General features: G+C 43.4%; 1 protein-coding gene across 4 annotated transcripts in view; it reads left to right on the top strand.

The window, feature by feature from the left end:
* Window positions 1–26,647, top strand: part of LOC110976551 (unconventional myosin-XVIIIa-like) — a 105,843-nt gene that overhangs the window by 49,489 nt on the left and 29,707 nt on the right. For all 4 annotated transcript variants that reach the window (XM_022229914.2, XM_022229913.2, XM_022229911.2 and 1 more), the window contains 7 exons: window positions 301–612; window positions 1,169–1,420; window positions 1,851–1,964; window positions 2,816–2,932; window positions 5,191–5,274; window positions 9,047–9,184; window positions 9,685–9,870. In XM_022229914.2, the coding sequence (XP_022085606.2) occupies window positions 301–612; window positions 1,169–1,420; window positions 1,851–1,964; window positions 2,816–2,932; window positions 5,191–5,274; window positions 9,047–9,184; window positions 9,685–9,870 (1,203 nt within the window). The remainder of the gene's footprint in view (window positions 1–300; window positions 613–1,168; window positions 1,421–1,850; window positions 1,965–2,815; window positions 2,933–5,190; window positions 5,275–9,046; window positions 9,185–9,684; window positions 9,871–26,647) is intronic.

Genomic DNA, 26,647 nt, shown 5'->3' with positions numbered 1-26,647 from the left:
GTTACCACACGTTTACTTTCGCATTCGTCCATAAACCGCTTTTCTGTAAACTAAACATTATTTGTGGTAGACAGGAACAGGTTAGAAATCAATGGGAAAAGGAAGCTCCTGTGAGGTACATTATCTGTGTATTTTGAAAGTGGGGACTGATGGGTCAATCCTCGTCTTTGGTCAGGGCTCTTCTCTGGGTGAAGACAGGGGAAGTTCATTAACTATTTACCCTCGCTGAATGAGTAAGTTCTCGTCACAAGAAAGGATCAGAGATCAAGCCACTTTCAAGGTCTGTTTTTTTCTTCCAAGGATATCCGGTCAGACGTGGGCATCAAGGAGAAGCGCATCGAGGAGCTGCGGTGCGAGATGAGCGACCTGTCCTCCCACGGCAGCAAGGAGGTGACGGAGGTGGCGGCCATCAAGCGCCAGAAGCGGGAGCTGGAAGCCAAGATTGAGGACCAAGAGGAGGAGCTGGACGAGCAGGCTGGCAAGATCCTGCAGCTGGAGCAGAGCAAGCTCAGGCTGGAGATGCAGCTGGAGAAGCAGAAGCAGGCCTCCCAGAAGGAGCTGGAGGCCAAGGATGAGGAGGTGGAAGCATCCAGAAGCACCTTCCAGAACAGGGTAAGGGCTCGGAGAGTAGGCAAAGGTGCTTTTAGAAGACTCAGATGGGATATAGACGGGAATTGACCTCTTAAAAGGAGCTGGAGGAGGTCAAGGAATCTAGGAACACCTTCCAAAACAGGTAAGGGCTGATAGAGTAGACAAACACAAAGTAGTGGTGCCTAAAGGTGGCATTTGTGATGGTAAAAAAGACCTCTCAGTAGGGGATGCAGGAGGTCTAGGAACATCTTCCAGAACAGGTAAGGTCTGTTAGAGTAGACAAAGACAAAGTAGTAATGCTTGTAGGTGGGATTTGTGATGGTAACAAAGACCTCTCGGTAGGAGCTGGAAGTGAGAGAGGTGCCACTTGACAAGCAGAACTTAGCTCAAATTGATTTGGAGGCTCAGGATGTGTAGAGAGATGCCACTGAAGACCTTCCATAGTTGGAAAGATGAGGTAGTTTGGGTGGGTATAAAATGATGGACACAGGTTTCACCTTAATATACCCCTGTGCAGGCAGAGCAAATGTTTGCTCTGCTACAAATTAGGATTTGCCTCTCTTTTCCATTTTCTCAGCTGAAACAGCTGGAGAACCAGATAGAGGAAGACTACAAGGAGCGGCAGAGCCTGATGAGGCAGAAGCGGGACCTGGAGCACAAGCTGGCCGAGCTGCAGGAGCACCCGCGGGCGTCAGACCGCGACACGGAGCGGCGGTTGAGGAAAGACCTGAAGAAGACCAAGGCACTGCTGAACGACGCCCAGGTCATGCTAGAGAGGCAGAAGGCCTCGGCACCCAGCAGCTCCAAGATCAAGCAGCTGAAGAATGAGGTAATGGCCAGACATGTCTGGGGAGGGGGGGGATTCCATGGTATTAATATACAGAGCCAGGATATCTCGATAACATCTTCACTACTGGCCTGCGACATCGGTACAGTCGTGTCCTAACCCATCCATCAACCATGGCTGATCTCCCGTAGTTCTCTGCCTTTTGTACATACCACTTTCACCGCTTTGATGGAAAACTGAACACACTGGAAGAAATGAAGTCGGGAAGCAAAATTTCACCCCCCCCCCTCCTTAAGTTTCATTTTCTGTTTCTTTGAATTGATGACGTAAGAATTTTTTGTGGAGCAAATCCAAATGTTTTGGACACAAGCAAAAAAAAATCAGCGTGACTGACGGATTGGGGCTGTGGGGGTCACTGAATATGTATGAATTCAAATGCCCTTTTTTTTCCCTTTCATCTGATGACAAACAGCTGGAGGATTCTCAGTACGCAACCATGGCTGCGGTGAAGGCCCGGCAGAGCATGGAGAACGAGCTAACGGAGCTACAGAACCAGCTGGAGGATGTCAGCAGGGCTAAAGCTGAGGTACAGAACTTGCCATTCATTGGGTACACCTGTCATTCTGTACACTTTGTTTTATCCTCGGTTAACCCTTTGTACTCCAGGATCTTTATTTGTAGGGACATTGAAGATTTTCCGCTTTTAGATAATGTCGGATTGTGCAAATTGTGGATTGTGCTTTGTAGCTCATGAATGAGAGCTGAGGAGGTACCCATAGTGCATACAACCGGGTTTCATCTGAATGTGCACAACTGTATGAGCTTGTCACAATGCAGGGAACGTACTTGAGTGTGGGCATATAATGTAAAAAGGGCCAAAGTGTCCATCAGTGACAGTAACCATTCAGACCTCTACTGCTCAGGACGTAGTTAATGAATGGATACTGTAGCAAATATGCACTGAGCCGGAGCCCAATTTCTGCCAAGCAGAAAATTACTGCAGAGTCATTTTGCGTGTTACAAATCAGCTGAGAACCGCAATCTGGTCATGGGTTTAGAATCACAAGCATAGCGTTCTGTGTCACATTTTGGCTAACTCTGTTCTTGGCCAGCAAATTTCAGATCTTAGCAAATTTGTCTAACTAATAGCTCAGTGAAATTGACCTTTGTCCTATGCGGGCAGTCTTACAGTCCTGGTATAATTTTTAAAAAATTCCTTAAATTAGGATTGTGCTCCAATGGGCAATTCCAAATATAGGATATTGATAAACAGGTCACTTTTTGGGCCGAAATGAAAAAAAATGTTCAGAGTGAGGCACGCCCTATAGCTACAGCAGAATAGTCAGGTACATTGTAATATGGCCACCGCAGGAAAAAAGCCCATAGCTCCCTGGTATCCCCAGTGTCTTATGTTAGGTCATGTTTATCTCCTTTCAGGCGGACGAGAAGATCTCCCAGCTGAACCGGGAGAAGAACGATGTCCAGACGAGACAAGAGGACCAGGAGGAGGACTTCAACGATCTGCTCAAGAAGCACAAGGCGCTGGTGCTGCAGGTAAAGATGCCAAGCGCTAGCCCCCCACTCCCCAGTCCTTTCGTGTTAAGGCATGCGATGGCACTCCCACGCCATCGCATGCCTAAAAGCTTCCCGAGAAGTGTGTGAATAATTGCACACCTGAAACAATTCGTAACACACTCCTTTATAATTATACTTCGCCATTTGTGAGAAAAATGAAACGAAAAGAATCAAACATTAGGCTTACCTAACAGGAATGACAGAATCATTTTTTGATTCTCCCGGCGAAGCAGTCGTGTGCGACGGCTCTGTCAGTGTACAATCGTGCAGCACATGTACACTGTACGTCACTCAGCGTTGCGAGCAAGCATTGCTGCATGCATAATGCTACATACACCAGACTGCACTGCGGGCTTGAAGTACACGTCACACACAGCGCAAGGGGACATTTTGTTTCTGGGCTGTAGGGTTATTTTCAGGGTTGTCAGTATGGTCAGTATCTGTGGTGAGTGAAGAGTTCTTAACTTAACACCATTGGACGAAACTGAGAGCAGTTGTAGTCACTGGCCAATCAGCCTTCCTCACACAAAACACGGTCGTGCGCTATGCAAAACTTCGCAACACGCTTCAGAAAACTTTGCTCGCTAGTATAGCATAACAGTGAACAAGCATGACTGCTGATTGTGTGCTACTTGAGTACTTTTAAGAGGTGGGAGATGGGTGACATCAGGTACAGGGTGGGGAAAGACGAAAGCAGAGGGAAGGACGTGGTTGTTGAGGTAGGCTATGAATGGAGCTGCTATTTGTCAGTTTGTGAACTGATTAAAATACAGGTAAATGATTCTGTTACATGTGTGAGAGTTTGGGGATCACTAGCCTTTTACTAGCTTTACCGCTGTGACCGTGTTTGGAGCTTTGTTCATTGTGAAATTCTGCATCTTCAAGACAAACCAAAATTATTATCTTCACATGGACTGACTGTATCATGGTTTTTGTACAAGAATGAACACGACTATTGCAGACCATTTGACAGCTCCGGAACACACGCACTTAGATCAAAATTTAATGGTGGTAGTAAAACATGCTTTTTCCATAGTTTAAACAGCCTTGCAGTGCTCGGTGGAGCCACGAGATCACATTACTTTTCGGTCACATTTTCCCAATGAATTCATGGAGATGTATGTCCTGTAAGTTATTCCCATCACAACAATGGCATTTTTGGAAGAAATCTGGGCTATTACTCATGTCTGCACAAAACAATCTCCAGAAGTCGACATGCTTGAGACAAGGTTGAGACTGGGACCAGACCTGTCAATCACAGTGCGCCACGTAGTGCGTGAAAGCCGCGTTGAGATCACGCCAGCATGGATCGCAGCAGATCTTTTCTGTGTGCAGACACGTAACGCTAATGTTTCCTAATAAAATCTTGTAGATCCAGCTTTAAACTTTGCATAATTGGGAGATTTATTGGAAAAATTTAATGGACAATTTGATTTATTTCCAATTATTTTATTAAAATCCAAAATCCATTGACAAATTGATAATTCTCAGTTATGTTACCATCTGCAGTGTATTATCATAATAGATAGCTTTAAAGTATTCGCCAACACACTTTGATTCAGTCGTCTGTCTACCCAAGTACAAATGAACATATATACATGTATCTGCAGTGTCTGTCTTCTCCAGACATAATTCAAACTTGTGAGAAAGCGTGCAAGATATCTGCTTGTGCATAATTTGGCTACCCAAAATATTAATTACACATGTCAAAACCTTACAAAGACTCTAATGAAATGTCACAAATTTGGTTGGAACTGGCCCAAGTACAAACCCCTCGTGTGGGCTCTTGAATTGAATGGAATTATGACTATACCAGATTGTTCAGCTTGGATCTCAAAATCACACGCCAAGAAAAACTGCACACCTGGAAATGTCTAGGAGTGTTTTTTTTTCTCGCACGCCTGCAATTTCCAAATTACAGGGACTGCCACCCCCACCCCACGCAGTGGAGGGTTCTGTCAAGGTGGCGGGCATTGGTTCTGTAAGTGCCCTTGAATTCTGGTGGCTCCGGCTCCAATGCCACCAAAGCATGAGATTTTCATCAAGACCATTCTGGATGTTTGGTCCTTTCAGTCTCTACATGTACTTGCTATTGCAGCAGCAGATCAAAGTTTGCCCTCCTCAAAAAGCAAACCCACCCCTTGATCCTGAGTTTCCTTTCCAACTAGTCTTTGTCTCAGAGGATTTTTTGAAGGGGAGGAGTTGTAAGGTCAGACTTTTTTTTTTCTTTGAAACAGAGTTCCAATGACCAGGCTAGGGTCAACGACTACATCGTACAGATCAGTGACCTAACGCAAGACAAACATGACCTGGAAGAGAAGGTAGGTGCTGGTAGTTTTGTCCATTTGAGTACTGATCGCTCTCTGGCCTTCTTCCTGCTCTCCCGTTCGAAAGAATAATATTGAATTTTTGTTCAAGTACTGTACCTTTTTGCATTTCACTGACTTCTGAGGTTTGACATTCACAGCTGTCTTTGCCGAAGTTTAATGCATTGTTGACTTACCGTCAACCAAACTTGGGAAGGAAGGCAGAACCTGGGATGGGGCTTTGCCATCAACAGCCAAGTGAAGCACAGCCCTTAGGGCCTGGATCTTCCTGTTATCTTCAAACTATGTTACAATAGAGCTGTTACTAATTAGTGAAGCTAGGGTTGTAAATAGCCTGGCCGAATTTAAGTCCCACCCACCTCGGATGAGTCTGTGGCCATTGTTTGGTGCCTTTCAGCGCACAAGTAGCTACGGTTGATAATATTTGGAGGTTTGCATGCTGACGTCAGGGACAGGACTAAGTTTGTAGTAGCGCCATGTCAGGAGTCTTGATGATGAGAGCACACTGTCAGAAATGTTGAGTTCTTATACGGTTCTTTTCAGAACTTCACAGACTCACAAAAGACTCACATTTTCTGCAGTTATTCAAAAACTAACTTTAACCTCTTGCCCCCAGTATTTCCGGAACCGGGCACCTTATATTTGTATGCATAGCCGGGGTGCCCAAATATCGGACAAAAGAACTGGGCCTTGTAACGAAAGACTGTACTCGAAACGGAAGACTGAGCTGCTGGGAATTGCCATCATTTTTCAGTTGGCATGAGCGGAGGTAATCCGTCATTATTTTGAAACAGTATACCACTGTTTGTGGTATTCAGTGCCAGCGGATTATCAGCGGGGACAAAAGCGCTCCAGTGCTCCAGCTATGAGGGATACAGTACTGCTGCACGCTAATCTAGCCGCATTTGAAAAGATGCCACTGGCATTCAGCAACGCACTGGGCCAATTTGGGAAACAAAGGAAATTACGCAACACCACACAATCTACATGTAGGTTCTCTTTAGTAGATGGCAGGCCTGGCTGAAACACTCGGGCATCAGTGAAGGTTGCCTGTCAGATAAGAGTAGCCACCAGACAGTTATTCGTGTGGGTGTAAACGTTTAAAATGAAGTTATGCATTTTTGAAGAATTTTGAAAACGGAAAATCTTTAAAATCCCCCAGGAACTCATCCTGCACATGCAAATTCCAGCCGGCAGGAAGTGGTTAAAGTTTAAAGATGGTTATGGGACAAAACTCTTGGTGAACTTATTCTTTCTGGCAAGCTGTCATTTTGAAGAAAACAATAAAAGAAGGTCACTTCCAACGATGCATCTTAAGAGGCATTTTTGGAAAACTGCCATGAAAAGTGCACACAAGCGTTGACGCAGCACGTGTGCATGCAGTTACTGCGATTCATCACTTCAGTGTGTGACATCGCGTAGCTGCATTCAACTAAACATGAGAACATGTCCCAGACTCTGAATTCAGGCGCAATTCAAAACGTGACTTCGCAAGTTGTGATCTGAAATTGAAATCCTGGAATTTTGTTCTATCTCGGAATATATATAGTATTCACCGAGCTGAAACTTCATCAGATTTGTTTTTAGGCACCCTTCTTAAAATTTTGAGTTGTTTTGTTGACCCAAATAAACATAATGCACCAATGACAAATGATTGACTGTACCTCTGAAGAGACCAATCAAAAAAATCAGCATATTGGACATGAACTGGCTGTGGTAAAGGCTAGTTGACCATGGACAAAGCATATCTTTCCACGGCCTAAAACTCTGGACAAAAAAAAACCCCAATTCTGTATGGCACACCTCTAACAGTTTGAGTGTTATAAGGGTTCCAATTGGTTAGTTGTTGGATGGAGGGACAGTTTTCAAACTGGGAGTCGATGAGGTTTGAGGGGTCAACTTTAACTTGTGCCCTAGATACAGCCTCAAATTCTTTCCATTTTAGAGTCATTTGAAGTTGTTGCCGATCATTTTTTTGCATTTTTCAATGCATTCTCTGCAGAGGGTGCACTTTGATGTGCACCTGACGAGCAAGCACCTCTCTTCTCCCTCCCTCCCCCCCTGCCAAGAACATTGGCTCCCCCTGTGGGCTGATCATCATTGTTCAAACATCAACAACTTGTACCTACACCAACATCTTGCAAAATGCCCTTCCCCGGGTCTGAGCTTGTAACATAACACTTTGTCAACGTTCAGCGTATACACTAATTAATTAACAAAACACTATGAAGCCAACCGGCTTTTTTCGGAAAGCCCTCGAGTGTGTGACACCTTACACGGCGCACCTCTCAAAGATTGCCTACGAATGGCAAGGATTCTCCCCAGCTTCAAACCACAAGTCACTCGTACTTTAGACGCTGCTCACTCTCAAAGCAGCCAATCAATACAGGCCAGGCTTAGTCATTACCGTGCCAACGAAGTGTCGTCTCCACTCCTCCACTTCCGCGTCCGTCCTAAGTCAACAGATACAGGGGGTCCCTGGCACTTTTTTTCCCGCGCACTCTGTTGACCAAAGACTCTCTCCACGGGCATTTCTAAGTTTGCACAGTTCATACCGTTTGACTAAAAGTCAACAAACGAACAGTTTGCTGAGCACATGGCAGTTTTCCTGCCTCAAACAGGTACTCCAAAAATGAGCAGTCAAACACATCCAATTCCATCAGGCTTATTTAGAAAAAGACAGAAAGCCTCCCCAGGAAATGGATGTATACATGCGTCTGGGGAAATGTTAGTGTTTGAAAAGGAAAATTGAACCAAATATTACAGTAAGCTAAACAAAGAGTTGTCTTTGAGAATCAAAATGTCAAATAATACATGTACTTTAATATATTTAGAAAACCATGGGAAATAATCATCAAAGGGCAAAAGTATTTGCCTGAGCATATCAATAAAACAGTTCTGCAAGATTTGGCAAAGTTTACCAAATTATTCATCATTGTCGTATTTGAAGTATAAATTTCTACCTGAAATCCCAACCCAAACCTTATGCTTTGAAGACTAAATCATGATAGTGAGACCGCTAGCCATTTTTTTTTTAATTGCTGTGGGCTCCAATAACGGCCTTACAAATCGTCAGAAACACGATAGTTGTGAAGAGGAAATTTCGATATACGAGAGGGAAACCAAGCTCTTCAGCCATAACTGTAGCAGCCAAACTTAATTTAGCATGTTGCCACACTGCCCACTCCAAGCTCAATAATATGAGTTGATGACAATGTGAAGCTGAGGTGTAATTAAATTACACCTGTCTGAAACGCAAGGTGCCAACAAATCTATGACATTTAATATTGTGGAGGCGGGAATGAACAAAAAAATGTTGTTTTGACATTTACATTTAACCCCCTCATAACAACCTGATTTAGGAGTACAGTGCCCACTGCCTGTGGGACTCATAAACCTCTTGGAATAATAGGGCACGGTTGGTTACCCTAGTTTTTTCCCAACATTTTGCCTAATGGAAAGTGACAGCTGTACATGTCAGCACATTGCTTTCAGAAAATCCCAGCGGACGAAGACAGGGTTCCTGTTACTTGCAGTCCGGTATTTGTTGTTAGCCAAAGTGTTTATCGTGAGATATCTCCGCGTTTGCCCTTTTCAGGTATTTTTATACAAAAACTGAAATAGCCAAGGTTATGAGTAATGCATGTCAGTTTCTAGGCCGTGAGAGTTGAATTCTGTGTAACTTGAAGCCACCATCTTTGATCAAACCAATCACTCTTCTCACATTAATAGATGACATCCCTTAATATTCTCTTCTTCTTCCCAGGTCTCGGAGATCCAGAGCAAAATGGAGTTCATGACCTCGACCATGGTGGAGCGGACTCAGTTGGCAAGGTTAGAAGGCAGAGTACGAGATCTGGATTCCAGGCTGGCTCTGGAGAAGACTACCAGGCAGAAATATGAGGTGGGTACAGAGCAACCTGGGTCAAAGGTCACTGGAAAAGAGGGCAGAGAACACAACAGTTGATTGGGAAATGCATGGCTTTAAAAGTTGTAGAAAAGGAACCGCACTGAATGGAAAGGTTCTTTATGGAGGGTTTCAAACCTTGATTTTATGCTCGGGTTTGAGGCTTCAAGTTTTGTGGATTTAGCCCCCTGAGCCAAAACTCTACGGCTCAACACAGCTTCACTTTTCTGCTATGGAAACATCAACTTTTCAATGTGAGCCCAAAATGTGGAGCAGTTTTCTTTTGGTTCTAGCGATAAACCTTCAAAAAAATCATCCTGCAGCCCAAGATGCAGCCGAAGCTAGAGACATTTCAAATCAGGGTCGTTTGCCTTCTGAATTAGGTGGCGATGCAGAGAGAACATGTGTGTGATACCAAACTTTGAGAGGCTCGCTGAACAATTCCACCACCAAATCAATCATGAAATATTGAATTCTTTCCTGTAAAAAAAAACCAGAACCAAGCGGAGAAACTGAAGGAAAACATCGAGAAGATGAGCTCAGAGCACGACCACATGAGCCACAAGGACCAGAAGATGCAGGAGACCGTCCGTCGATTGCAGAGGGAATTGCGGGAACTAAAGGAGGAGCAGACAGACCGACAGCGGCGAGAGACGGAGGCTAACAAGAAGAAACTGGAACTGGTAAGTCAAGACTCCAGAGTCACTGTAAGATGGTGGGCCTTCACGTAACAGTAATGGTGGCAACACGATGCGTGCGCTCACTCACATTTGTGACCCACTCCGTGAAAGTGAGTCTTAAGTTGCCAGAGCCACTTTGGAGTAAAAAGTCCTTCAGAATGATTTTGCACAGTGTAAATCAATAGGAACCCACAGCATTTTTCACCATGGAGTATCCACTTTCATCAGGATGCCAAACTGAGTGATACATCAAAACAAAAAACTCAATTTGCTCTTTCCAATACAAATGCAAATTCAAAAAGACACCCTGGCGACTTAACCCCTTCGCTCTGGGAGACGGCAAGAGCCGCGGCTTTGTGTGAGAATTAGTGCATACCACACATACAGTCTATTCACCATGCAGCTGCTGGTTCAATGGGGCCTGCTGCTGGACAAAGCCCTCCATTCAGGGCTTACCACAGCCCAGCAGTCGCGGTCAATAGAATCCTGGCGCGAAGGGGTTAAGACTCATTTTCGAAGAGTGGGTCACATTTGTGCATTTGGGGCAGGATGCATGCAACCGATTTATGTTTGGATGCACGGCATCTGCCTACGGGCTGGGAACCCAAATGAAACAATCCCCACCAACCAACCTCCATTTTGCTGTTGAAGGGGGGTGGTTCAGGTCAAGGCAGAGTATCTGCCCAAGGGGCAAGAGAGGGCGCAATTTTTCTAGCAATGCTGGCTCCTTAGGTGGAAACTGCACTTCACTGGTTGACAGGCTACTATGAAATGCATGTGTTATGGTTCAACCGGTCACGCCGCTACCAACAAAATGAATACCTCCTACCAACATGGCTCTTTTCAACCACTGAGGGGGTGCTTCCGCTCAAGGCAGACTGTAATCAAAGGCCTGTTCTTGTCCAAGAAGTGTACCGAAATATATGTGGGTGCAGTAGAAAATGTACAATTTTGCCATTTGTACCTCAACTTTTGAGGTTGCAATCGAGCCCCTATGTCAAGTAACAGTGGCTGGCCTGTGACTTCCTCAACCATGCAAAATCATCCAAGTCTCCCAGAACACCTCAAAAGGATTTCGGAGGCTCAGGGTTCTAGACCCGCAGAAGTAGGCCTTGTCGTCTGATTGATTTTGAGGAAGCTGATCAAGCTGTCTCAGGTATTTGCAAAAGGGGAAGAACTCCACTGTGAAGCCTTCTGTAAATATTTATACATTACATTTCTTGCCAGCCTGTGTGTGGCTGTGTGCTCTAACACTCTTACCTACTCATTCAAACTATAAAGTCAGCATGGCTTTCGTACGCTGGCTTGATTCTTATTGGTTCTGTGCAGCCTTCTCAGCGTACAGGAGATGTGGAAAAGTACTGAACCGTTGCATTAATTTATCACAGTAATGATAATCAAGACTTTATTTGCCCATTCAATTGTAAATGAGTGCTCGAGTTGTGATGTTCCTGATGACAATAACATTGAAAATGGAAAAGACCGTTGAGGAAAGTGCATTTGAGGAAAGACTTGGAGCTCGCATTTCAGGGTTTGATGTGAAGAGGTAGCATGTTTTTGATGTCTGGAGCTCTATTCTAGCAGTACATGTGTGTATCTTTCAAGAGAATTTTCTGTGGAATATTTTATTTTGTTGGAAAACAAGGATGCCCGTTTGGCTGCTTTTAAGTTCAGCATTCTCATTTATCTAATTGATATTCTGTGGCCAGCTGTCACTTAACAAGATGTAAAATGGCAGTCAATAGTTATGGGAACTATTTGTGGGGGCTCAGATGATCTCATAATTTTAGGAGTGGCCTTGAGCCCTTAGCATACCAGGCTATAGTATGTCCAGTCCCTCTGCTGCCACCAAGTGTCAAAGCCAGAAGATGCCGAGTGACTCCAGTTGGTTTCTAGACTGTATACTCAGGAACTAAACCCAAAGGGCAGCTTCATTCAGGTACTCGGCCAATGTTGAATGATTGCAAGGCCAGCTTAGGTAGATAACTCTGAGCAGAGACGAAGAATCTTCTCATTTGTTGTCAAGCAGTGTTCTCTCCTGCCGACCCAGATGATGTACTCTTGACTCGCCCAGTTCTGTCCGACTTTCATCCAACATGCTAGCCATCGGTTCACCCCAGACTGTCCGGGAATTTTTTTTTTTTAATTCTGGTTTCACTGTGCACGATGGATTTTGTTTATCAAGTGTGGGCATTAACTCGGTACTGTCAAAGTTGTAGCTTTTGTTAATGTTTCAGAGTAAAGTGCAGTGTACTTGAGCCTGTCTCAGTTTCCTAAATCTTGATACATTTGGCAAATTTCGGCATTTAGATGTCACGTTGACGTGCTCCAGTTTCTTTTGTTTTTCCCATGGGGATGGAGGAAGGTTCTGGCTTGAAAGCATAAATGCCATTGTTACATGCCTCTCTGCTCAGACGTCTACTGCACCAAGTGATCTATCACATAGACTGACGGTCCTTTCTCGGAAGACATGTTTATTGTCTGCATGTTGCTCCTGCATTGTCACAATATCCGGCAGCGAGTTGCTTAGCAACGCACATTGTGCAATTCCATTCAATTGGTAATTTATAACCTTCCCTTATTTCCTTTTAGTCAGCCACTCATGTCAGGGTGTAATTTACCCTGCCTTATACTTATCTGTGCTCTAATGAAGGGAAAGCATTTTGCAGCTACACTAAGAATGTAGAATTCCTGAAAAAATAAGTTTCAGCTGAAAAACAAATTAGAAATGAATGTGTTTGTACACTTTGTGTTTCATAGCAATGGTCAATGAAATTGATATAGCCATCTACTTTCTTTAGTGTTCTACTGAATAAAATGGCCATGCTTGTGGCGTTGTGGTGTAAAGTAGCGCCCTCCAGCAGCTGTCAAGTGCCATAAACCTTTCTAATTTTTCACAGCCTCTTGAGAAGGGTTTCAGATTTTCCCAATTCCTCTGTGCCTGGAGTTGGCCGTTTGGTTTGAATCAGTTGTTGTGATTGATTCTGTACACTTGAATGAGCAGATACGATTGATTCTTTGTTCCTAAATCAGTTGCTGTGATTGATTTTGTATACTTGAATGAGCAGATATAATTGGTTGTTTGTTGCCAAATCAGTTGCTTTGATTGATTCTGTATACTTGAATGAGCAGATATGATTGGTTGTTTGTTCCTAAATCAGTTGCTGTGATTGATTCTGTGTACTTGAATGAGCAGATGTGGTGGGTTCTTTGTTCTTGAATCAGTTTCTGTGATTGGTATTTTTGTAGGTTTGAATCACTCAGTTATTGTTCACTTGTCAACCTTTCGATACTGCCTTTATTCCACACTCATCAAGCAAGACCCTATACAGTGGATATTCCTCTTTAATTTCAGTCGTTCTGAGCTTGTCCGCCGTCGTCGTCTCTCAAATGTCACCCGTCAGCAGGAAATGCGTCTCCCCCATTATGTGTTTGCTCATGTCCGTGTCGGTGAATACTCTCAATTTATTAGAGGGGCCGTCTTTTGGGTTCCCCCGCGCCGCAGCATTGTTTGATGATGCATTTGATATCAATCAGGCTGCACTGTCATGAGAATATCAATGGGCAGTTGAACGGAACGAAAATCTGTGGATGGAAGCCTCTAGAAGCCTCTCACTTTGGGATTTTCTCTTGTGTCTTTAGCTTACATTTGCAGATTTGAATGAGCACTTAAGTGCAAGTTCTACAAGAGGTGTGGAACTCTTTGGGGAATTGATAATGTTCAAGTCGTGTTCCGTGTCCTTGAATGTGCAGACTTCATTTTAATCATGTAGTCGTGAATACCACAGCAGAAATTTACATGTCTTGTGGCTGTGCAGCATTGGAGGTGATATCGATAAAAAGCCAAAGGTGTCTGTTATGAATGGTTGGCCTTTGCCCATATTCAAGCCTATATATCCATTGGTTGATAATCCCCCAAAACAGATTCAGTGATGTTGAAAATGCCACATACATGTACTGTACATGCAGCTCACAACAAAACTGTTTATGTCTGTCCTATTGCTATAGGGCTAGAGAAATTCTGTTGATTGAAATGCAGTTGTGTAACAGTTTTTAAATGTAAAACAACAACAGCAAAGAAATTCTGTACTAAAAGCTCCGGTTTATGATTGGTTAATTCCCTCTCGACTTCAAAATGTCAATTTCTTTACCTTTCCTTTTCAGGATTTGGGAGCATAATTTTTCTGACCTTGGTGTACACTGGGAAAGGAAGTCACATGTAATTTACATCAATATTTGTGTGTTTAAGGGTTTGGCGCTGTCTCTGTGTAGTGTATCAGGTAAATGTTTACACCTGAACAAGGGAGGAAGTTTATTTGTCTCTAAGGAGTGTAGCTTCTACTGAGAACTCTGCCATATTGTTCCTGAGAATGGAATTTATGTTAACCTGCCTGACTGTGTACCTTGCCAGTTAAAATTTATTGGAGTTCAGGAACTTGAAAATCATCACAGCCAATTTTAGGTGACTGCACAATTTGATGGTGAGGAATAATTAATACAGTGTTACTCTAGTTTTCCCAGTGTTCATAGAGGAATCTTTGTCCCATGAGCTTCCTTGTTTGCGACACATTAAAACCTTTTGCTCAATAGTTAGACAGGATAAGTTTCATCAACAAATATGGTATTTGGGAGACACGTTGTGGTAAATAACAATTTTTTTTTTCAAATTTGTAGGATAGGTTTATGGTCTGAGATCATACAAACAGATTTGCAGTTTTGGTTGGATTTAGGTTTTGTTGCAGAGTTTAAGGGCATGAGTCTGTAGGCATATGTCTTATTACCAAAAAGGAAATTGGTTTATGAAGGTTTCTCATGAGACCGTGGATGAATGTTGTGCTCTTTTTTTTGTACCAGTTTGGTGCTGTAAGATGTGACATGCTTCCTCGCCACACCCAGGCCACACCCATGCCACACCCACAAATCAATATTCAGATGTACTTGTAATCCTGAGGATGAGTGACACATCCAGGAATCGAGCACACACCTTGAACCGATCTTGCTAGCTTGTATGCACCCGCCACATGCTTGCTACACCCTTGCTACACCCTAGTCACCAAACCCATGCCACACCCTAGCACAGTTTGGTGGCAAGACTTGTCCCAGAAAGGCAGTACCTTCAGAATTCAATGTGGGATGATAGATGGCCTTTGTCCGATAGCCGCGACAGGCTTGAATCATCCTGCCCCAGCACGTGCTCATGCCTCGTCCACTGGTTTCTCCTCGTGATGTCCCAGTCTTTTTCCAGCCTCCCGTCCGCTTTCCATTAACCTGTTGTGATTTATCAGATCTTCCAGCCCGCCCACACTTCCGACCCCTGGACAAGCAAAGTAGGCCTTTTTGGATGCTCGGCGTTATTCCTCAGTACAGTCACGTAGACCACGCAGAGATTGGTATATGCCCTCGCCATACATGAAAAATCACTGCAGGAATTAATGGGTTTATCTAGTGGAGAAGCTGTAAATCCGGACGTGAATTTGCTGAGCTCATCTGAAAATGCTTTTTGTCATGACCATTACACTTATGCCACGAGGATGCATTTTTTTTACAAAATCTAATTTGTCCTCCAGTGTGGAGAAAGCTGTGAGGTTCTTTCAATTTCCTTTATGATTTTATTTATAATTTGAGCTGCTCCCTCCAGTTTGGGGTATGCTGGAAAATAATAGAATAATAAAAACTCTGTTACCCCAAAGCCTTGACCCTAAAGCAGTAAGTTGTTCTAAAGTAACATGGATTTCCCATGATTTTCTTCTTGTGTCTGCTTGCACATGAGTATAAATGCTGCATTTATGAAAAATTGTGTATATACATGTTCTTTAACATCCCATATCTGCTTTCCATTTTAATTTCCATGCCAGGAAAATTGCCCGTGTATTCAAAGGACCCCTGGGCCATAGTCTTAAGAGACCATGACTTGTGTTTCCTCGGCATCTGATCAAACTTGCGCAAAACAAAATCAAATAAATTGAAAACGTGCACACCAGAAGCTTACATTATGCGAGCAAAATGTGAATAACAAGGAGTGTAAAAGACATCAAGCACAAAACAACAGTTTGACAAAGTAATTGCCAAGCAGTCACTTAGGAATGCCTGAAACTCCCAAAGGAGCAGAAAAGATTGACCAAAATCAGTCAAATGTTTGCGTAAAACTCCACTGGAGTAAAAGTCACGATGGCTTATCAAAAAGTGCAGAAGTTGGCGATCAATTAACCTGGAGCCAGTTTCAAGAAACTGGAAGGGTTCCCCATTTTTGGCAGCATGACTCATTGCGAAAGCAGACCGTTATTCAATTGAGATCACACACCAAACGTCGGCTGACAAAACAAGAAAGCGTGCAGTAATAGTGAATGGTTTTTCGGGTCGTTCCACCGACGAAAAAAAACAAAAACGGGACTGCATAGCAGATTCACAGTAACAAAATTGTGACACATTGAACTGTTCCTTCAGACAGTATATAATACGGCCTTTCTTAGAGACTTGCAATATTAAAACTGATTCCTTGCGGAAACATGAATTCCACAAGTTCTGTATACCCCAAAACCCGGCAAGCCTGTGGGATATCCCTTTGTGTTGCTAACATTTCAGACCCAGGCAAGGTCTGGAGACTTATCCGCGATACATGCAGTGTGTCCTGCACGATGGGGAATAGACCTATGCCGCCCCCCTTCGCACACACAGGAGATGTGTAATCCTGAAGTTATTACTAGGCAGGATCAGCAACTGGGATATGGTGCCAAATCTTATCAACAAATGAATGTCCAACGATTTAGACTGGCGATTGCACGGGTAGTGCTCATTCAGAGCTGGGACTGATTTCCATATCACACTCATCATGTAACCAACAGCAGTCTGCTATCGTTATAGGCATACAGTATTATGTTTACAAACAAGAGATTGTACGCTGAGGTTGACAAAAGAGCACTGTCAAACCTTAATAGCCTTGACTTTACCAACATGTAGGCCTAGCCTTTTTAGTCTACGGCTCACCTGGCAAGTCCACCTAAATGTAGAATCAACGACGAACACTAACGACACAAAAGATGGAAACAGTGGTTGTTATTGCCTCCTGGCGAAGAAAAATACAATGTCTGTTGTTTTCAGAATACTGCAGTTGTAAACATGATGGCTAGCTTTCTGACATACAATGGGTAAGGCGTGACTTGATGAAATTACATGTATGTTGTTGTGGATAAAATGGACCAGTTGGGTACACTGATGCGCATGGTATGTTTCTGATAGCAATGAAGTAAGCAATGAAGTTTTCAGTCTACTTGTCTGACGTTCATTGAGAGTCTCACGCAATCTCTCATTTGCTTGGAAGATGTAAGGATTGAATGTTTGGACACTGAAGCCACTAGCAAAAGCTGTTTAGACGAAGCCCTAATCCAGTGGTAGGCAAACATGACTTATTGTCCAATAAAAAGTGATATTACTATTACAACTATTTTGCGTCCTCTGCTGGCAAAATGCCGCAGATGTAGTCTGCTAGTATTCTGGTGTTGTATTCTTCTCAAATCCCTTTTCAGAGTCATCCTATCTGCTCATCTTCCATTGGTCTATTTCATCTATTCCCCATCCCAAACCTCAGCACGTCCCTCTGGTTAATCTAGCCCCGCATCTTCAGTGATTTCTCTCTCTCCTGTTCTCTCTATCAGAGTCACATCTATTGCCAACCGTCTCTCCCTCTTCAACCAACAGAAAAAGAAAAAGGAAAAAGTGAAAATAAAATTGTCGGCGGGCGTAAACAATTTTCCCCAAGGCCAAATGTCTTTACCGGAGCGGTATCTCTCTCTCTGTCGGAGAAAGCCCCGGCAGCTGATAAGATCTGCCTTGTCAGGCCGGTTACTTTGACTGACGTCTTTGCTTTTTACCTGGCAAGGAAAAACCCCGTCCGGAAATTTGACACAAAGAATGAGCTAATTGGTATACATTTAGTGACTGTCTGTCTTCTTCCATCGCCAGAGAGTGTTAGCGACAGGTTGCAATTATGGATCAGCTCGTATTTGAAGTGGATGGGGAACGCAAAGTCAGAGATACTTCGTTGGCACAGTGGTTCATCATTTGAGAGTTACAACCATCCATATTACTACATGTAGCTCAATATTGGTGGATCAACCCCCCCCCATCTGAGAACATGCACAGACAACCTGGGCCCAATTTCATGGCGCTGCTTACCACAGAAACCTTAGTTACGGGATGTGTGCATGCGCACAAGCCCAAATTCCTGGATAACCATGAAATACGTTTGCCGTAAGCACAGAATTTTCTGTTATGGTAAGCGCCGATTTTGCCTTGTCGTAAGCAGTGCCATAAAATTTCCATAGATTTTGTTCAAGTCAAGATTTTGACATCCATCACATGTTTAAGCACTCCTCCCAAACTGTATTTATTCCTCCGTTTAAAGCTAGCATTGGATCCCCCCAGTTCTTTTAAGGGTTAAAGGTCAAGTATTGGCCCTGCAGTACCAGACCACTGTTAGATGGCTGCTTGCCACTGCCAAATTCTACCTGTCAGCAGCCTGAGTTTATGATTCATAGTATACCTAAATAATAGGTTCATTAATGGTGCAGCTCTTCACAAACATCTCAGCCAAACCGTCATCAGAGGGCACTCGAGTTCATCACGAACCGCAAAAGCATCTGCAGCCGGAGTCCGACTTCATTTCCCTGGCCTGGTTTTTAATATTAAGCCGCTCCATGAGCGTCCAACTGTAAGACTCCTTTTTTTGAAAGTCTCTTGCTTCTGACCAACTCCCCACGACCCCCACTAGCCTCCCTCTGGCCATTCATTTTGTCTTCATTATTAACCACACTGCCATCTCAGTTCACTCCATCTTAATTGTCAGGATGCTTTTAGATGCAGAAATTGGATCTCAGCGTGTTCTTGGGATGGCTAGACCTTTCCCTCAATTCTTGACGCACCACCACTCAGTGAGCTTCCTGTTTGGGGGGACTTTTAGTAATTTGGCTGTAGACAAGCATCTCTGAACACCTCAGTTTAATCGGCGTGAATGCTACCGGCTTGGTGCATCTTTTTCTGCCTTGCGCAGGACAGCAAATATTTGTTGAAAGTCCAGGAAGAAAGATTGTGTGAAAATGTTGCCTGTAACCTATTCTCCCCAGGAAGCTGTAATGAATTTTTTCCAAAGATTTTGGGAAAAGGGTTGATTTCCCGTACTTGAGAATCTGCTTGATGGATCAGAGAGGACACACAGGATCTTATACCCCTGAATTTTATCGCAACAAAACTTGACTCTGCGATGATTTGACTGGTTTTAAATCCCCATCTCCAACCGAACGTTATAAACTCATTCTGTATTTTCAATGCCAGGCCTAAGCAGTCAATTCTCAGCTTGAATTCAAAGCCTTATTCTGATCAATACTTGAGATGTTAGGGTTCGACCAAAAAACTGATACCTGTATGCTTGTGTAGAGAGCTACTAATTACAAAGGGGGGGTTCTCCAACATCCAGCAGCCTGTCTTGGAAAAAGAATGCATGGTCTATCTTCTCCTTCATTTGTTTTTTTTTTTTTTTTAAATGTTAGAGTTTGAAAAAATGACTCCTGTAAAAGGTGCAGACTAAATTTCCATCAGTCATTCACACAAGATGACGCCCCCATAAAGGCTGACCGCCGGTAATAAAGAGGAGATGGGCAAGTGTGTCCAAAGTAAGATCTATGAGAAGCAAGTGGTTAAGAATTGACACAGCTGGCTTGTAAGCTGAGCGGAAATGATGGGGCAGGAAGTAGAGGTGATGGTGATTTGTTGGGCCATTACTGTCCTGTGTATCTGGAGAATGGAATAGAAATGACGATGATGGTAAAATGAAGGGGAGGAGAGGAGAGCAGGTGGATTCTTTGCCCAGTGTCATTTTTTTTGTGAGTTGACTTGAGTTTTAGTGCGGTGATGTTTCTGTGCTCATGTATTCCTCCAGTGGTGACTTTGCAACACCCCCTTCGAGGACACCCAAATATGCAGCAACATTTTTACAATTGACTGGAGTAAAGTACATGTAAATAATGCTGCTTGGAGGCTGGTTCCCGCCCCCAGGGCTAGAATAGAATAGCAGTCCAGACTGTGAGTCAGCCTTTTCTCATTGGTTGTCAGAATCCTGACGGGCATGCTTGGTATGCTTTCTCCATTGGAAATGAATTGACTGGGAGTACCCTCCCCACTCACTCTTGTTGCTAAGCAACATTTTTTTCTTTAGTCAAGCATTTTCAGAAAAAAAACAGCTTTATCTTTGTAATGCCTTGTTTCTGGTTCTCTGTTATACGGGTATGTAAATATCATTTCAAACTCTACTTGAATGAGATTGTATATGTAACTTTATGATGTTCCTGGTAAATTGTCATACTTTGAATTTGCAAAAGTTGAGCACATTTGAGCACAACCTTGATGAATTTTAACCAGAAAGTCTCACAATATCTGGAACCATTGGTCTTCCTAGTCACTTCCCTGTAGGATGAAGAAACTTGGTAAGTTGTTGGCTACTGAACCTATTCACTTCCATAGAATAGTCTGGCTCCCCTTTGAAATTATCTTCGTTAATTGCACTGTCTCTTGGCCCTGGGGCATGCTCACAATATGGTGCCCATTCCAAGCCCATCAACTGTGCTTCAGTTTAATCCTATTAATTCGATCAGTTTTAATGGGGCAGTTAATCACCATTTCTTGGCAGTGATCTTGTAAGGTGATGCTCTTATAGTCAGCAGAGTGCAGCATGAGGTCTCAGTTAAATCCAGTTGTTAGCCAATTAACCTGTATTGGTTCCCCCCTTATCATGCCAACCTTGATTGTAATCCTTTTATAATTTATATGTAAATGCAATGTCCTTCCCCCCCATTTGAGAATTTTTTTCCCCTCCAGGTCCCAGACTCTGATTGCTGCCACTGGCATCAGAAATTGTGGTTATTACTTGTAGAATTATTCCCGAGCTTCGTCCAAGATAAATCGTCTCAGCTGCGAGGCAAGCACAGTGGTACTGTCTTGCAGAGAAGTGCAACCAGATCTCTCGCGCCAGGCAACCTGCAGCAGTGTTTGTTCAGTCTCGTGTTTCGCAACACCCTCCGACACGGCGAGTTAAACCACCCCTCCCTTTAACACAATCAGGAAATGAGTCGAGAAATCTGCCGCGGTAGGCTGAGGGATCGTGCTTCTTGCGAAAACATCGTACACTGTGACAGCCCAACAGCGCATGTTCTTTTAAGCTGACGCACCGTCACCAAAAAAAAACAAGAATAGAAAAAAAACTACTGAACAAATATAGAAATTGAAACGAAGGATCAGATTTCGACAAAGTAAATCTTGAGTGTTAAAACCCGTCAGGCCCATGAGGGTATTGCTCATCAGTCTTAAGGATTTGTATCGCAGGACGTAGAATAAATCAACGGGTCAAAGGGCAAAGCCTAGCCTCATCATCAACTCCAGTGGCATAGCATTACGAGGCATGTCCAGTTGATATTTGCATTAGGCTGATTTCTCAGAGAGGTTTGAGGGCTGTTTAGATGTAGCGTAAACATGACATTCCTACAAGAATGTTGGCAAAGTGCGAGTGGGTTTGTAGATTTTCCAATTTGTAACCAGACACTAATAGCCCTACCCTTTTTCAAATCTTCACCATATGTGCCTGGAAAGTGAAGCTTCTTGCATCTTCCTATCTTGCTCCTCCTCTCTCTCTCTCTCTCTCTCTCTCTCTCTCTCTCTCTCTCTCTCTCTCTCCTTCCTCTTGGCAAACTTGACCAGCGACTCTTTTCTTTCAGCAGAACAGGTCCAATGCCGTCCGGCCAACGGTGATTAATTACAGCCAGTCTCTGCCAAAAACATGGCTTGTTTGCCGGGGACGTAAATTGCCCCAAGTTCTGAGCTTTTTTTCCTCGGTTTATTGGAAAGTGTGAAGTAGATACTGCGTTGGGTCTCCCAGTGACCATATTTGTCCACCTTTCTTCTCCTCTCAGCCTCTCTCTTATCATGGAGGTTCTGCAGTGATATCAGAAAGAACTGACATTTGGGGGGGGAGGCAGGAAACAGCAGTTTGTAGATGGTGATGCATCACAGCCGGCAACATCACGGAGAGAGGTGTTTAATAAAGCTACGAGGAGATTCCGTACTCGGACCATGATACCCTTCATTTAATCTGGATTGTGGCTGTTGACACGTGCAAAGTTGGAGGGCATCTCTCTACTGGACAGATCCATCAATTAAAGTTGCATACGTTCATTGCTCTTATTTCTTTACGCCATCAGTCTTGATGGTTTAGCTATCATGTGTGAAAATGAAGGATACAATTTTGGATAGACAAAGTTAACTTTTAGAGCTGTACAGAAGGCAGACACTCATTGTGGGCCGGCAATCAGTCTTCAAGAATTAAGTTTTAGAATGACAAAATACACCGCATCTTTTGCAGTGGTCTTCTCCAACTTCTCAACAGCATGACTAGTTATCAAGGTTGAAATTATCTTACCATTCCAGCCGTCATTGTGGAAACACCATACTCTCACCATCATGGGAAAGTATTAAGTGTCCCGATATTGACAGGAAATACCTGTATTCAGTGTCACATTTATACTCCATAAAGCCTGCAAGGATGCAACTGCTTTCTTGTGGGTAATTTGAGGTAACTTGTCTTTGTTTCCTCACCGACTTCCCCTTTGCAAACTCTCATCTGTCTCTCCTATAAATTAGGCAGCATTGTATTACGCTCTGGAGGTCTCAAATTTGAAGAGTTCTGACAACACAGCCTGCCTCGGCCCGAGGAAATTCGTCGGGAGCAACAAGAGGCCGCCGGCCTTTGTCCTTTCGTAGACAGCGATAGGCCTGCATTTCCTGGCGCTGATGACGGAAAGTCCCTCAGCTTTCCGGCAAAGACAGTCCAAGATGGATGCTTTTCCCCTTTCGAGTTTCCCACCTGGATTTTATTGGCTAGAACAGGTGGCCGTGTGATGGGATGTCGTCGCGGAGACTGTCGCCAGCCCTACACCCTGTCGGATGGATTTCAAGGCTCGGATTCACTGACAAACTGACGTCTTATTAATCTGGCAATCTCTGCTGTGGCGGAACTTCATGCGCCACGTTTACTTTCACTGCCGTAGATTTGTCAGATTCTTTCATGTTTGCAGTCAGATGGTCACACATTTGATATCGAAAAGAAAAAAGAAAGTGTGCGTTTGCGCGTGTCCTTTTTTCCCCCAAATGCCCGCGTCTTTCACTTTGTACACAGTTTTCCTCTAACTTCCTGTTGAATGTTTTCTTTCCAAAAAGTTTCAAGAAGTTTCAAAAACTTCCAAACATCCCACACTTTACAAGGGGTCACTTAATCCCTACCTCAAGGCAATTCTGTTGGGGATTTTCCTGAATCCTCCAAAATTCTCCAGTGGTCAGGAAATTTCAATTTTTTTCAATTTTTGAAGGACGTCATTTCCCCACCGTTGTACAATTTACATTTAAAGTAAAAATGGCTTGGCTGCACCCTTGTCCACCCTTGAAAATCCTCCAAATATCCTTCATAATCATGACATGACTCAAGTAATGAATCTGCAAGACTGTGTCTCCCCCACTTTTGTAAGGGATTTTTATTTCTGTTTCCCTGATTATTCTTTTGTCTGTCTCCCCGTAATGGCATTCATCGTTAAAGCTGTTGTTTTCATTGCCGACCCAACCCTAGTATTTGGTTCTGACAGAGGAAAAAGCCTTTCTTTTTTACCACTGACCCTGTCTGAAATCTCCTAGCAACAAAAGAAATGACAATCTTAAGAATTTCTGAGCACAAGCAGGTTACTTCTTTACCCCTTTTTTTTTTTTGAGAACCATAGAGACGGGTGCCCTTTCCATCCATTGTCGTTCATGTTGTCTGCCTCAGTATTTGTCCAACCCTGATTTTTCCTCTTTCCTTCTTTTTTTTTTTACACCCAGCAAAAACTTGATCATTGCCCTGTCACAGACCTTGTTCTCTGTCGCTAATTTAATCACATTGCAAACATTCACCTTTTCAATGTACGTTTAGAAGAATTCCCAGAATGATTATATTCGAAGGCCAGATATGTTGACGAATCGGTAGACATAAGTGTAACTTGCAAAAATGCATGTGTTTGATTTCTTTCTCAGGCTGGAGAAATAATGGGGGAACTTCACTCTGAATTACACATCAATTCTGACCTTTCACACACCCCCGTATGTACATGTCTATCACCTTGTTTGTCACAACATCTGTCACTCTTTGCCAGTGTATGTCTTCCCCATCTATCTGTCTATGTTGTCCCATGTACTCCTTGAGATCTTTGCATCGCCAGCCTCCCTCTGTCCATTCGCTTTACATTTCCTCTCCCTCCTGCGTCTCGCAGCTCATCAAACAAGCCCCTCAGACTTGGACAATACGACAGCACCCCAATGTGCTTGTGTCAAATGTGGATAGATGCACTTCCGTGGAGAAAAAAAAACCCAAGGGCTTCTTTCTTCCATACCTTCAATACAACATACATCCTGTTGTCATTCACTGAGGGTAACGATTTCTGAATTTATACTCAAGAGAAATTCTGGAGAAATAAAATTCTATGATGCTCAGAGAGCGAGAAGATAACTGGTAATCCCAAGGTTGCAGGGGGGAAAAATGGAGGGGGGAAGAATCGGCAATATGGAGATGGAAAAACAAGAGTGAATTGCTTTCCTTTGTTCACAGAAATTGCTGCCCATCCAGAATAACAACATCTGGTATTTGAATGTTTGGATAGTTTTTAGGAAAACCTTTTACTGCTACGGAAAAACCTCCTCGAATAGTACTGTACGTGCATTGCACATGAAGCTCCGTGTCCAAGTCAGGTGTATATTTGTTAGCTGCACAACATGCCCACCGTTACCTCACCATTGTTAGATTTTGACAGACTTTAGATGGAAAGTTTTTAGCTAAACGCTCAGAGGGTTTAGTTTTAGCGGAGTATAGTGAGATCAAGTTGAAACACATACTTTTTTTTTCTTCGAAAGACGGAAGAATGTCTAAACCATTGGAGATGTCAGTGTAAAGTTTCAGTAGAAAGAAAGCAACCATATTATTTCCGCACAGGAGTGGAGAATGTTCATTTATGTCAACAGCAGCACACGTCTACTCTGGAGACATTATGACATTGAATAAACAGCCCTGTGGACCACTTTCAATTCCACAGAGGAAATGAAATGATTTGGACCCGCTAAACAGTGACAGTTACAGTTTATTTTTTGCCCTACTCATTACCAGTGCAGCGCGTTGATCGCTACGCTACCCTAAGGTATAAATTACGTCCCCATGCAGACGGAAGCTTGCTCGGCAGAAGTTTGCTCAAGGCGCCAGACTTGAATACACACCAAGTCAATGCAGTGTCGACTGAGTTTTTTTCAGTATATGGGCCCTGCAGGCACCCGACCATTTCAGGTAGGCACTGGACTGTTGCAATCGCTGTCAGGACGGATGCGTCAGTTTGAGATTGGCTGGAATATGTAGAACACAGTATTTTTGGCATTAGGTCTTGGCACAGTGCCTGGGGAAAGGTGCATTGTGGGATTTGTGGAGGCGTTTCTATTGACCCTGTTCCTTAAAAAAAAGGACCTGGTTTTACATATAGATAAGCAGGAACTCCTTCTTGGACCAGCCAGCACTGTAAAGATACAAAGTCTAGCAAAAAATCCACAGCAAAACGTTTCAGAGGTGGAAATCTTTTCAGTATTTTGCAAATTTCCACAATGAATATGTTTTCAGTGGGGCCAGAATTATTAGAGATGACCATTTTCCAAAACGTGATATTCAAGTTTTTCTTTTATTGTATTCTCTGTGTGTTTTTAAATGAATCGTAACACAACATGACAAAAACGTCACCTATGGACAAACAACTTTAAACTGTCTTATTTCTTTCATGAAAACAACTTGCTTATCTTTAATTGTATTGGAAGCAGATCTGTCTGAATGGTTCCTCACTGTATGGATAGTGTCAGAACGAACAAGTCATGCAAGGGGGGCTTCTTTTGCCTCGTTTTACATTTTTTTTTTATTTAGCATAAACTGATTGCGATCGCTGTTGCCGGGCGGTATTTCTTGTCAAGTGGGCACCCAGGGCTCGAATGAATCAAATCTAGACGGCCTGAATTTGTCCTCCCTGTCGAGACACAGTGCACACAATCTGATTAGGAGAGGGCAATCCGAAAGCCAAAATACTCGATTATTGCTGACAGGCCTTCCACAGAGGCCAACATTTCTTTGCTGTTCAGCAGTCGTTCGATCGGATCGACAGTAGCCGGGTTCGATCGGATCGACAGTAGCCGGAAACGTGGTGCGAGTGGCATCGGGGCATAAGATTTGGTGTTTTGTGGTCAAACATTCAGCTTGAGATCTGCTGATGCTTCATGAATATCAGAGATTAAGCGTGGGTCCAGAACCATTTGGGGGGGGGAGGGAGATGAGCCAAGAGTGTTTGGGAGGCATATGACCTGTTTGGGAAGTCAGGTATTTGAAAAAGAAAGGAAATGAAATAACCCCCCCCCCAAAAAAAATACCTCTCAATATGTTTGGGGGGGACCTAGGTGGGGATTGTCCTTGGTTTCCCCCTTCCCATTCTGCCAAGTGTCCAAAATATGTATATATGGAATCAGGATATTTCAGAGTCACTTTGTATAGATTATTAATGCAAGGCACGTCCGATTTCTTTAAACCAAGAAACCCTGACAATCCTGAGTCCTCCAATTTCAATAGTTTTGCATCCACAAAGATGCCAATAAATAAGGGGATGGAGTTAGTAGTAACCCACCTAGCCTGAACAAATCT

Source organism: Acanthaster planci, linkage group LG09, assembly GCF_054643075.1.
Source record: "Acanthaster planci isolate LZ-2023a linkage group LG09, COTS_SCS, whole genome shotgun sequence".
NCBI classification, from domain to species: domain Eukaryota; kingdom Metazoa; phylum Echinodermata; class Asteroidea; order Valvatida; family Acanthasteridae; genus Acanthaster; species Acanthaster planci.
This window is presented reverse-complemented; position numbering and strand designations above follow the sequence as displayed.